This window comes from Atractosteus spatula, chromosome 8 (genome assembly GCF_055471065.1).
Source record: "Atractosteus spatula isolate fAtrSpa1 chromosome 8, fAtrSpa1.hap1, whole genome shotgun sequence".
NCBI classification, from domain to species: domain Eukaryota; kingdom Metazoa; phylum Chordata; class Actinopteri; order Semionotiformes; family Lepisosteidae; genus Atractosteus; species Atractosteus spatula.
In genome coordinates, this window is record NC_142713.1 from 2577350 (window position 1) to 2591163 (window position 13814).

The 13814-nt window shown below is 53.6% G+C and overlaps 1 protein-coding gene across 1 annotated transcript in view; it reads left to right on the forward strand.

Moving 5' to 3' along the window:
* The first annotated feature begins 5294 nt into the window (after positions 1 to 5294).
* Positions 5295 to 13814, forward strand: part of LOC148829064 (vesicular glutamate transporter 1-like) — a 42886-nt gene continuing 34366 nt past the window's right edge. Inside the window, exon 1 of the mRNA XM_088922718.1 lies at positions 5295 to 5378. Coding sequence (XP_088778844.1) covers positions 5317 to 5378 — 62 coding nt within the window. The 5' untranslated portion in view covers positions 5295 to 5316. The remainder of the gene's footprint in view (positions 5379 to 13814) is intronic.

A 13814-nucleotide genomic window follows, 5' to 3' on the forward strand; every position in this document is an offset into this window, starting at 1 on the left:
TCAATAGCTTAAGATATTGAAGTCTCGGTCCTTGGTCTCTAAGTTCCGCCTGGCATTACGGTGCAGTGGTCAGCATTGCTGCTTCACAGTGCTGGGGCCCCGAGTTCGATTCCAGATGTGGGGTGCTGTCTGTGTGGAGTTTGTATGTTCTCTCTCTCTTGTCTGTGCGAGTTTCCTCCCTCACTCCAACTACCTACTGGTAGGTAGTTGGATTCTGGGAAAATTGGCCCTGGTGTGAGTGTGTGTTTTGTGACTGTGTGTGTCCTGTCATGGACTGGCCCTGGTGTGAGTGTGTGTGTGTGTGTCTGTGTGTGTCCTGTCATGGACTGGCCCTGGTGTGTGTGTGTGTGTGTGTGTGTGTGTGTGTGTGTGTGTGTGTGTGTGTGTGTGTGTGTCCTGTCATGGACTGGCTCTGGTGTGAGTGTGTGTGTGTCTGTGTGTGTCCTGTCATGGACTGGCTCTGGTGTGAGTGTGTGTGTGTGTGTGTGTCTGTGTGTGTCCTGTGATCGACTGGCCCTGGTGTGAGTGTGTGTGTGTGTCCTGTGATGGACTGGCCCTGGTGTGAGTGTGTCTGTGTCTGTGTGTGTCCTGTCATGGACTGGCTCTGGTGTGAGTGTGTGTGTGTGTCTGTGTGTGTCTTGTCATGGACTGGCTCTGGTGTGTGTGTGTGTGTGTGTGTGTGTGTGTGTGTGTGTGTGTGTCCTGTCATGGACTGGTGTCCTGCCCAGGGTGTACCCTGCCTTGTGCCCGTTGCTTGCTGGGGTAGACTCCAGCTCCCCCATGACCCTGTACTGTTAGATCCATCCATCCGTTTTCTCTAAATGACTTAATTAGAGAAATCACCTGCTTCATTAGACGTTGGAGAACATTTGCTGAACTGGGGCTGTACAGGACCAGTGTTGTGAACTCATGCCTTAAATTTCAAGTGATGCCAGTATGATTGCCCACTGCCCACAGCTGCAGACTAACTTTCGCACACCCAGCCCAAGGACACAGAGGTGATGGCGGATGTAGATCTCACGAGCATAGATTATTTACTAGTCATTGCTGAAGTGCTTCATATGTATACACCGAATAATATTCACAGCAATAATAGGGGTTTTTTTTCTTATTAGAAGATCTCGTCGTTTTTCTCGGTAGCAGTACTTGTATCCGTGCTAAGAACTTGCGCCTGAGCCTCTTACTGAGGGTACAGGACGTATGGCCACTGTCTGCGAAAAGCGTTTGCTTGAAACTAGAAATTGTTAAAAGCTTTTCCGAATAAATATGTCTTCTCTGTCCACCTGTCTGTATGTGTTAATTAATTAATTGATTCATTGTCCGGTCAGCCCGGTGTGTTAACTGTTATTAAGAATTATGCAAGTGCTTCCCAATAATAGTAGGAGCGGTGGTAATTTCTGCAGTAACTTGACAGCAGGATAACTGTATTGGCATGAGGGGTAGATTGCAGTGTTGGCCAAGTAAATACTGTCATTAGGACAGCCAGTGTTTGTATTGTTCATGTCCGTAGGTGTTGTAGCGGCTGCGTCTGCTCTGCCAACACTGCCTTCAACCGCTATCCCGATAAAGCTGCGAGCATATCACTCTGCAACTCACAACTGACAAACCCCACTGGAGCCCAGCAGGGGTGAGCCTGGCCAGGACCTGGAGGGGAGACTCCTGGGGAAGCTGAGGCTGCTGCTGGGAGAGGTGTGAGTGGGGCCAGCAGGGGGCGCTCACCCTGCGGTCTGTGTGGGTCCTCATGCCCCAGTACAGTGACGGGGACACTAGACTGTAAACAGGCGCCGTCCTTCAGATGAGACGTCAAACCGAGGTCCTGACTCTCTGTGGTCATTAACAATCCCAGGGTGTCTCTCGACAAGAGTAGGGGTGTTACCCCAGTGTCCTGACCAAACTCCCCCCCTGGCCTTTACCCCTCATGGCCTCCTAATAACCCCCCTCTCTGAACTGGCTCCGTCCCTCTGCTCTCCTCCCCACTGAGAGCTGGTGTGTGTGAGAGGACTGGAGCATCATCCAGGTGGGGCTGCACACTGGTGGGGGTGGAGGGGATCCCCAGTACCTGTAAAGCGCTTTGAGTGGAGGGTCCAGAAAAGCGCTATACAGTATACATGTAAGCAATTATTATTATTGAATTTGAACTTGATGGATAAATCGGTACAGCATTTGGCTGGAAATCACCCCCCCCGCCTTGGAACATCACAGGCTGCAGCATCCCGGACTGAACACCAGAGGGCAGCAACACCTTTCTGCTGGCTGAGGCGCCGCCGTCCCTTCAGCCGGCGTCTCCGTCAGCGGTGAGACCGCGCCTCGCAGAGTCGCCCGCGAAGACCGCGGCGGGCGTCGGGCCTTGTTGTCACCTTCCTGAGCGATTTCTTCGTGCGTGACTCTGCGTGCAGCTGGCCGCCGCAGAGCTGTACCCCCTCTCCATCCGAGTGACGCCCGAGTGGCCGGGCTGGATGGCGGAGAGGCTGACGTCTTGCACGAAACTTGCGGTCTCGTTAAAACGAGGATGAGACCCGCTCTCCTCGCATGCTAATTTTATATATATAGAGAGAGAGAGAGAGGGGTTTGTGTAGAAAGAGGGGTGTGTACAGTTCAGGGAGTCTGTCTCTGTCTGTCCCTGTCCAGGGTGCTGAACGCAGTTTCTGTCTCTGTCCAGGGTGCTGAACGCAGTCTCTGTCTCTGTCTGTCCCTGTCCAGGGTGCTGAACGCAGTCTCTGTCTCTCCGTGTCTCTCTCTCGCTCAGTCTGTCCAGGGTGCAGAATGCACTGTCTCTCTCTCTGTGTGTGGCTGTGTCTGTCCAGGGTGCTGAACGCAGTGTCTCTGTGTGTGGCTGTGTCTGTCCAGGGTGCTGAACGCAGTGTCTCTGTGTGTGACTGTGTCTGTCCAGGGTGCTGAACGCAGTGTCTCTCTGTGTGTGTGGCTGTGTCTGTCCAGGGTGCTGAACGCAGTGTCTCTCTCTGTGTGTGGCTGTGTCTGTCCAGGGGGCTGAACGCAGTGTCTCTCTGTGTGTGGCTGTGTCTGTCCAGGGGGCTGAACGCAGTGTCTCTCTGTGTGTGGCTGTGTCTGTCCAGGGGGCTGAACGCAGTGTCTCTCTCTGTGTGTGTGTGACTGTGTCTGTCCAGGGGGCTGAAGGCAGTGTCTCTCTGTGTGTGTGGCTGTGTCTGTCCAGGGGGCTGAACGCAGTGTCTCTCTCTGTGTGTGTGGCTGTGTCTGTCCAGGGTGCTGAACGCAGTGTCTCTGTGTGTGTGTGGCTGTGTCTGTCCAGGGGGCTGAACGCAGTGTCTCTCTGTGTGTGGCTGTGTCTGTCCAGGGGGCTGAACGCAGTGTCTCTCTGTGTGTGTGGCTGTGTCTGTCCAGGGGGCTGAACGCAGTGTCTCTCTGTGTGTGTGTGGCTGTGTGGCTGTGTCTGTCCAGGGGGCTGAACGCAGTGTCTCTCTGTGTGTGACTGTGTCTGTCCAGGGGGCTGAACGCAGTGTCTCTCTCTGTGTGTGTGGCTGTGTCTGTCCAGGGGGCTGAACGCAGTGTCTCTGTGTGTGTGTGGCTGTGTCTGTCCAGGGGGCTGAACGCAGTGTCTCTCTCTGTGTGTGTGGCTGTGTCTGTCCAGGGGCTGAACGCAGTGTCTCTGTGTGTGTGACTGTGTCTGTCCATGGGGCTGAACGCAGTGTCTCTCTCTGTGTGTGTGACTGTGTCTGTCCAGGGGGCTGAACGCAGTGTCTCTGTGTGTGTGGCTGTGTCTATCCAGGGGGCTGAATGCAGTGTCTCTGTGTGTGTGGCTGTGTCTATCCAGGGGGCTGAACGCAGTGTCTCTGTGTGTGTGGCTGTGTCTATCCAGGGGGCTGAACGCAGTGTCTCTCTCTGTGTGTGTGTGACTGTGTCTGTCCAGGGGGCTGAACGCAGTGTCTCTCTGTGTGTGTGGCTGTGTCTGTCCAGGGGGCTGAACGCAGTGTCTCTCTCTGTGTGTGTGGCTGTGTCTGTCCAGGGGGCTGAACGCAGTGTCTCTCTCTGTGTGTGTGGCTGTGTCTGTCCAGGGGGCTGAACGCAGTGTCTCTCTGTGTGTGTGTGGCTGTGTGGCTGTGTCTGTCCAGGGTGCTGAACGCAGTGTCTCTCTGTGTGTGTGGCTGTGTCTGTCCAGGGGGCTGAACGCAGTGTCTCTCTGTGTGTGTGGCTGTGTCTGTCCAGGGGGCTGAACGCAGTGTCTCTGTGTGTGTGTGACTGTGTCTGTCCAGGGGGCTGAACGCAGTGTCTCTCTGTGTGTGTGGCTGTGTCTGTCCAGGGGGCTGAACGCAGTGTCTCTCTCTGTGTGTGTGGCTGTGTCTGTCCAGGGGGCTGAACGCAGTGTCTCTCTGTCAGGGACAGAGGGAGGGGGGAGAGAGGGAGGAGAGAGAGAGGGAGTGGTAACTCTGTCAGGGACAGAGGGAGGAGAGAGAGAGAGAGAGGGAGTGGTAACTGTGGGGGACAGAAGGAGGAGAGAGAGAGGGAGTGTGTCAGGGACAGAGGGAGGAGAGAGAGAGAGAGATAGAGGGAGGAGATAGAGGGAGTGGTAACTCTGTCAGGGACAGAGAGAGGAGAGAGAGAGAGAGAGAGAGATAGAGGGAGTGGTAACTCTGTCAGGGACAGAGGGAGGAGAGAGAGAGAGGAGATAGAGGGAGGAGAGAGAGATAGAGGGAGGAGATAGAGGGAGTGGTAACTCTTTCAGGGACAGAGGGAGGAGAGAGAGAGAGGAGATAGAGGGAGGAGAGAGAGATAGAGGGAGGAGATAGAGGGAGTGGTAACTCTTTCAGGGACAGAGAGAGGAGAGAGAGAGAGAGAGATAGAGGGAGTGGTAACTCTGTCAGGGACAGAGGGAGGAGAGAGAGAGAGGAGAGAGAGAGATAGAGGGAGTGGTAACTCTGTCAGGGACAGAGGGAGGAGAGAGAGAGAGAGGAGATAGAGGGAGGAGATAGAGGGAGTGGTAACTCTGTCAGGGACAGAGGGAGGAGAGAGAGAGGAGAGAGAGAGAGAGATAGAGGGAGTGGTAACTGTCAGGGACAGAGGGAGGAGAGAGAGATAGAGGGAGGAGATAGAGGGAGTGGTAACTCTGTCAGGGACAGAGGGAGGAGAGAGAGAGGAGAGAGAGAGAGAGATAGAGGGAGTGGTAACTCTGTCAGGGACAGAGGGAGGAGAGAGAGAGAGAAGAGATAGAGGGAGGAGAGAGAGATAGAGGGAGGAGATAGAGGGAGTGGTAACTCTGTGGGGGGCAGAGGGGGGGGGGGGGGAGCGCTCGAGCGGAGTGCGCGCGGCAGCCCATATCGGCCGGAGCCGCGAGCCGCGAGGATGGAGATCCGCCGAGAGGAGTTCAGGAAGCTCGCGGGCAGGACCCTCGGGAAGCTGCACAGGTAGGAGCGGGCTGGGCCGGGCCGGGCCGGGCTCGGGTCCGAAGCCGTGTGTCCCGGTCGGGTCGGCCGCCGACGGTGCCGGAGAGCCAGGTCGCGCCGAGTTTCTGCCCCGGGACCGTGTCGGCCGTGTGCGCGCTGCCGAACCCGTCCCAGCGGCCCGGATTACACGAGTGGATCTGAGCGGGTTCGGGTGGTTCGATTTTTTTTGCCTCCTTTCTTAAAATCCAAGTTGACGGGGCCGGAGGTGCCGGCAGAGGTGTGTTCAGGAGTTCGGCGGCTGTTCGGGGGCGGGAGACCGACCGAGAGTGCTTTTACGTCGACGGCTCAGAAAGTTTCCTCCCGGAGGCTGTCCGGGCCGGACCGGGCCGAGCCGAGCCGGGCCCAGTTCTGTCCGGAGAGGCACTGGCGGGCCCCGCCGCCACCTGTCCTTGGACTTAAAGGTCGCCGGGGTTCAATCCGCCGGCCGCGGTCTCGGATTCCCAGATATCGGCGCTCGGCGTATCGATCCGGAGAGCTCCGCGTAGCGGTGTGTTTCTCCCGGTGTGTACTCGGGCATATCTGCTCTGTAATGTGTGTAACTCTAGGCCTCTGTGGTGATTGTGTGTGTGTGTGTCAATCTGCACTCTAGACCTTTGAAGTGATTGTTTAGTCTGTGTGTTACTCTACAGTCTAGGGTTGTGTAGTGTGTGTGTGTGTTACTGTACAGTCTAGGACTGTGTGGTGATTGTTTAGTCTGTGTGTTACTCTACAGTCTAGGGTTGTGTAGTGTGTGTGTCAATCTGAACTCTAGACCTTTGTAGTGATTGTGTAGTCTGTGTGTTACTCTACAGTCTAGGACTGTGTAGTGTGTGTGTGTGTGTGCTACTGTACAGTCTAGGACTGTGTGGTGATTGTGTAGTGTGTGTGTTGCTGTACAGTCTAGGACTGTGTAGTGATTGTGTAGTGTGTGTGTTACTCTACAGTCTAGGGTTGTGTAGTGTGTGTGTGTCAATCTGAACTCTAGACCTTTGTAGTGATTGTTTAGTCTGTGTGTTCCTGTACAGTCTAGGACTGTGTAGTGTGTGTGTGTGTGTTACTGTACAGTCTAGGACTGTGTGGTGATTGTGTAGTGTGTGTGTGTGTTACCCGACAGTCTAGGGTTGTGTAGTGTGTGTGTTTAAAGTGGAAATGTACTTCACTGGCGTTATCATTTTTAAACCCAGATCATTGAGAAATAATAGCAATTAGGACAGTTAATCGATAGAAAGGACTTAATCCAACTTTCATCTATTTCCTAACCTGCGTAAACTAATACAGGGTCACAGCGTGTAGCCCAGAAACAATGAACACAAGGCAGGGTACACTCTGGGCAGGACACCAGTCCATCACTGGACACACACACACTCACAGCAGGGCCAGTCCATCACAGGACACACACAGACACACACACACACTCACACCAGGGCCAGTCCATCACAGGACACACACAGACACACACACACACACCAGGGCCAGTCCATTACAGGACACACACACACACTTACACCAGGGCCAGTCCGTTACAGGACACACACACACACACCAGGGCCAGTTCATCACAGGACACACACACACACACACACACACACACACACACACACACACGCACCAGGGCCAGTTCATCACAGGACACACACACACACCAATTCCCATTTTCCCAGAAAGCAACTAACCCAGCAGCCTGTCTTTGGACTGTGGGAGGGAAAACCACCCAAACATGGGAAGAACATGCAAACTCCCCACAGACAGCACCCCAGGTTTGGAATTGAACCCGGGACCCCAGCGCTGTGAGGCAGCAATGCCGACCCCTGCGCCACCCAGTCAGTTCATCGGTGTATTTTTAAATTCTAACGTTCACTGACCATTTTAAATGCTCGCCTTACGGTGCGACTTGTTTTAAACGAAAACTGATTGATTTTTAAAAGCCCAAACCTGAAACCTCAGCCTTCCAAAGGAATAATTTCATCAATTCGCTTCAGTCATCAATGGATCGATACTGATAGATGTGTTTTTCCTTTTTGGAAAAGAGCGTCTTTAATCCGTTAATTCACTTTTCGCCACATTTTAGCTGTAAAATCTTTCCTCTTATAGAGGGATTAACCTGCCGCGTCACTCAGCCGGAAAACGAGGCTTAAAAACCGTTCGGGATCAAAACCAGACAAGAGGGTCACTGGGCCTCGTTTTGCGTCCGAACGCCTCTTTCCTCCAAAGCGAGGGAAAAAAATATATATATATATATTTCCCTATATGAAAGTGTGAAATATTTAATATTTAAAGCTGCGTCTTCTAACGTGCGACCCTCGGACCACAGCCCCAGCGTGCGGCACCTAAAGGCGGAAGTCTCACCTGCCCGCGCGCGCGCCCAGGCGGAAGCGGAAGTCTCACCTGTCCGCGCGCGCCCAGGTGTGTCCCCCCCCCCCCCCCTCCCCTCCCTCGCACCCCGTTGCTTCCTGCAGCTGGAGAAACGGGCTGAGGACAAGCCACGGAGGCACTCGATCATCCTGTGCCCGCATCCTTCACGGGGCGATCGGCAGGAACGGTTGTGCTCTAAACTTGGAATAAATCGTCAATTATACTTGCTGATCGATCCGTGCCCATCGTTTACGGCACGGGGTGGGGGGGGGGGGGGGGTCAAGTGCGTCTTCAATGAATCCATTCTCTCGGGCGTCTGGACTCTCTTGTCTCGACACGTGATACGTGATCGATAAACGAGCGAATCCGGATCCGTCTCGATACACGAACGAAGAATGAAACTTTTTTGTTGTTTTCCTGCGACCGTCCACAGAGCGGGGGGGGGGGGGGGGGCAGGGACACCAGCAGCGAGGGACCCGACACCCAGCGCCCCAGAGCCGCTGGGATCGGCGCCGGCGCTTCCTAACTAATTGGCTAATTGGGATACCCGGTGACGCGCGTCATTCCGCCTGGAGTTTTCGGCTTCTCCTGATTTTCCCTGTCCCGTCCTGTCCTGTCCTCTCCCGTCCTGTCCCGTCCCGTCCTCTAACACACCCCTTATTATTATTATTATTATTATTATTATTATTATTGCTATCATGGTTACTTCATTGATTGATTGATATCATTTAATTATGTCGTCGTTAAGCTGAAATATGGAATCAACATCAGTTATATCAATGTTAGGTCCGCCACATTATGAATATAATATAATAATAATTGCAATGCTTCAGATAAAAATTCGCAAACGAGAATAAACGGAACTCGGAATTAAGGCGCGGATGGTGTTGGGTTTAAACACACACACACACTCACACCAGGGCCAGTCCAGTCCATCACAGGACACACACACACACACCAGGGCCAGTCCAGTCCATCACAGGACACACACACACACTCACAGCAGGGCCAGTCCAGTCCATCACAGGACACACACACACACCAGGGCCAGTCCATCACAGGACACACACACACACACACTCACACCAGGGCCAGTCCAGTCCATCACAGGACACACACACACACACCAGGGCCAGTCCAGTCCATCACAGGACACACACACACACACCAGGGCCAGTCCAGTCCATCACAGGACACACACACTCACACCAGGGCCAGTCCATCACAGGACACACACACACACACACTCACAGCAGGGCCAGTCCAGTCCATCACAGGACACACACACACACCAGGGCCAGTCCATCACAGGACACACACACACACACACTCACACCAGGGCCAGTCCAGTCCATCACAGGACACACACACACACCAGGGCCAGTCCATCACAGGACACACACAGACACACACTCACACCAGGGCCAGTCCATCACAGGACACACACAGACACACTCACACCAGGGCCAGTCCATCACAGGACACACACACACACTCTCACACCAGGGCCAGTCCATCACAGGACACACACACACACACACACACACACACACACACACACCCGTAAAGGGTGGAAAGTCGTGCGAAGCGTCACAAGTCAGCCTAGAAGGTTTCTAAAACTATTGATCAAGGGCCGGTACGCGTCGTGGCCCCAGACTCGCGAGTGAATCCATCCAGCTGGACACGGAGCAGGACAGGAGCGTGGAGATTCGCGTCCAGGTCTCCCGCTGAATCTGAAAAACACAGATTGAATCCCTGGCGCTCCTTTTGTTGGCTATTTTCATCTGAAAGACTTTGCTAAAAAAAAAACAGGATTAACTTTAGCAACTACTAAATGACGCTGATGTCAGACCTTACACATTGATATCACTGCTGTGGATAACGACAACGAGAAGAACACTTGATCGTTTTGTGACTTAACGACATCATCAGAATAATGATGAGGAGGAGGAGGAGGATGATGGCACGCGTGTGTAGTAATTCGCGCGGGCCGCGGCTCGGGATATGAGGGGCTGAATTAACAGATAAATCCTCCTCCTGAAATAGCGTCTCCCGTCACAGCGCGCAGCACCGGGGCCAGCTGTCGGGAAGCTCAAATCCCAGTCCTCTCTCTCTCTCTCTCCCTCCCTCTCTCCCCCCTTCTCTCTCTCCTCCCCGTGCAGTTCTGTCTTGGCACGCATTTCAGCACGGCCAGAGCGGGCCCGAGCAACTCCGCGTTCACGGCGCTCACAAAAGTTAGGACTCCGACACGCGTGGACACACAGAGCTCTGCCGAGAGACCGGCTCTCTCTCTCCCCCCTTTCCCCATTCCCGGGCCGTGACAGGAGTTTGTGACAGGAGCTCACACTCCGGGTTTGCAGCTCGGCTGACTCTCCTCTCCCGGTGGGATTGGGAGCTGTTCCCATTCTGGCGGGGCTGGGAATGCTGGGATTGGATGTGTTTTTTAAATTTTTGGGGGGAGAAAAATGCTTCGTTGGCTTCGTTCCTAGCGTGTTTCTCGCAGTGCAGCGGGAAGGGCACCTCTGTCTCTGTTTCTCCCCACTGGCAGTGGGAGCACAGCCTGTCCTCTCTGGGCAGCCAGGTCTGCCTGTGTCCAGTGTGTGCGTCCAGGCTGTGGTCACTGAGCCTGTCCTCTCTGGACAGCCAGGTCTGCCTGTGTCCAGTGTGTGCGTCCAGCCTGTGGTCACTGAGCCTGTCCTCTCTGGACAGCCAGGTCTGCCTGTGTCCAGTGTGTGCGTCCAGGCTGTGGTCACTGAGCCTGTCCTCTCTGGACAGCCAGGTCTGCCTTTGTCCAGTGTGTGCGTCCAGGCTGTGGTCACTGAGCCTGTCCTCTCTGGACAGCCAGGTCTGCCTGTGTCCAGTGTGTGCGTCCAGGCTGTGGTCACTGAGCCTGTCCTCTCTGGGCAGCCAGGTCTGCCTGTGTCCAGTGTGTGTGTCCAGGCTATGGTCACTGAGCCTGTCCTCTCTGGACAGCCAGGTCTGCCTGTGTCCAGTGTGTGTGTCCAGGCTGTGGTCACTGAGCCTGTCCTCTCTGGGCAGCCAGGTCTGCCTGTGTCCAGTGTGTGTGTCCAGGCTGTGGTCACTGAGCCTGTCCTCTCTGGACAGCCAGATCTGTCTTTTTCCAGTTACTATGGTCACTGAGCCTGTTCTCTCTGGACAGCCAGCTCTGTCAATGTCCAGGGGGTGAAGTACTGTTGTTTGGTTTGCGTTGTGATTTGGTTGACTTTAATTTGTGTTGTTGTAGCTGTGCTGTCCTGAGGCTGGTTGGTGTCAGTGAGTGAGGCAGTGTTGTGTGTCTTGTGTTGCTGTCGCTCTGCTGTCCTGAGGCTGGTTGGTGTCAGTGAGTGAGGCAGTGTTGTGTGTCTTGTGTTGCTGTAGCTGTGCTGTCCTGAGGCTGGTTGGCGTCAGTGAGCCTCAGGGTCATCTCTGGGCTCAGCTGGTATGAATCCTGGTCCCAGCTGCCCAGGTGTAACCAGTGTGTGGTTGCTGTCCTCTGTATGGTGATAAGTGATGGGTATTGGCTGAATGAGGCCCTGCTCACATTCTGAGGAGTTTTTCTTTGCACATGACAGATTGTTTTTAGTGAGGTCTTTGTGAGTTTTTTCGGGGTGTTTGTGAGATCCTGGTCTGTGAGTGAACCTCACACTTCACTGGCATATAGGGCGATCTCTCTCCCTCTCCTCCTCCTCCTCTCTCCCCTGTCTCTCTCTTTCTCCTCTCTCCTTCTCTCTTTCACTGTCTCTCCCCTCTCCCTTAACGTCCTCTCTCAGTCCCACAGCCTCCCACAGTCTCACAGTGTCCTGTGTCTCCCGTCCCCCTGCCCTTCCAGATCAACCACAGTGCTTCCCACGCCAGCCAGGTTTTTAACCAGCGGGCAGCGGACCTGCGCCTGTGGCTGGGAGGTTGCCGGTTCGAATCCCGCGGCCAGCAGAGGAATCCTACTCCGTTGGGCCCCCTGAGCGAGGCCCGTCACCCCAGCTGCTCCAGGGGCGCCGTATAAATGGCCGACCCTGCGCTCTGACCCCCAGCTTCTCTCCCTGTCTGTGTGTCTCCTGGAGAGCGAGCTGGGAAAAGACACATTCCTCATGCAAGAAAGAGGGGGAGGGAGGTGGATGGAGGGAGAGGAGGAGGGAGGAGAGGGAGAGAAGCAGAGAGAGAGGAGGATGGAGAGGAGGACAGAGGGAGAGGATGAGAGAAGGATAGCGAGGATGATGGAGGGAGAGGAGGAGAGAGAGAGGAGGATGGAGGGAGAGGGAGGGAGGAGAGTCCCTGGAGTACTGGCAGAGCTATTTGCTTACTAAGAGCAGCTTTTTTATAGAAGCTTGAAAGGTTCCTGATGGAGGGATGAGTAAATAATAGATGAGCTGCTGACAGCTTTCAGAACGAGTCCTCACATCTCTGTACACACACACACTACACACACTGTACACACACACTACACACACTACACACACACACACTGTACATTCAGAACGAGTCCTCATATCTCTGTACACACACACACACTACACACACTGTACATTCAGAATGAGTCCTCATATCTCTGTACACACACACTACACACTACACACACTGTACATTCAGAACGAGTCCTCATATCTCTGTACACACACACTACACACAGACACACACTACACACACTGTACATTCAGAACGAGTCCTCATATCTCTGTACACACACACACTACACACACTGTACACACACACACTGTACATTCAGAACGAGTCCTCATATCTCTGTACACACACACACTACACACACTGACTACACACACACACTGTACATTCAGAACGAGTCCTCATATCTCTGTACACACACACACTACACACACTACACACACACTGTACATTCAGAACGAGTCCTCATATCTCTGTACACACACACTACACACACACACACACACACTACACACACTGTACATTCAGAACGAGTCCTCATATCTCTGTACACACACACTACACACACTGTACATTCCGAACGAGTCCTCATATCTCTGTACACACGCACACTACACACAGACACACACTACACACACTGTACATTCAGAACGAGTCCTCATATCTCTGTACACACACACTACACACAGACACACACACTACACACACTGTATATTCAGAATTAATTATATCTCTGTACACACTTTACGCATACTGTACATTCAGAATGAATTATATCTCTGTACACACACACTGTACACATACTACACACATTCAGAAAAAGTAATCATATTTCTGTACACACACACTCTAGAACGAGTTAAGAAACTGTATCTCTGTCTGCACATACACACTGTACTCACACTGTTCTGTGCTGTCAGTCAGCTCCATGGACAGAGACACTGCCCTGTACTGTCAGTCAGCACCATGGACAGAGACACTGCTCTGTGCTGTCAGTCAGCTCCATGGACAGAGACACTGCTCTGTGCTGTCAGTCAGCACCATGGACAGAGACACTGCTCTGTGCTGTCAGTCAGCTCTATGGACAGAGACACTGTTCTGTGCTGTCAGTCAGCACCATGGACAGAGACACTGCTCTGTGCTGTCAGTCAGCTCTACGGACAGAGACACTGCTCTGAGCTGTCAGTCAGCACCATGGACAGAGACACTGCTCTGTGCTGTCAGTCAGCTCCATGGACAGAGACACTGCTCTGTGCTGTCAGTCAGCACCATGGACAGAGACACTGCTCTGTGCTGTCAGTCAGCTCTATGGACAGAGACACTGTTCTGTGCTGTCAGTCAGCTCTATGGACAGAGACACTGCTCTGTGCGGTCAGTCAGCACCATGGACAGAGACACTGCTCTGTGCTGTCAGTCAGCTCTACGGACAGAGACACTGCTCTGAGCTGTCAGTCAGCACCATGGACAGAGACACTGCTCTGTGCTGTCAGTCAGCTCTATTGACAGAGACACTGCTCTGTGCTGTCAGTCAGCTCTATGGACAGAGACACTGCTCTGTGCTGTCAGTCAGCTCTATGGACAGAGACACTGTTCTGTGCTGTAAGTTTCCAATAACACTGTGTCTCTTCTGAGAGCTTACTATGGAAATTCTGCAGACCACTCTCCCAG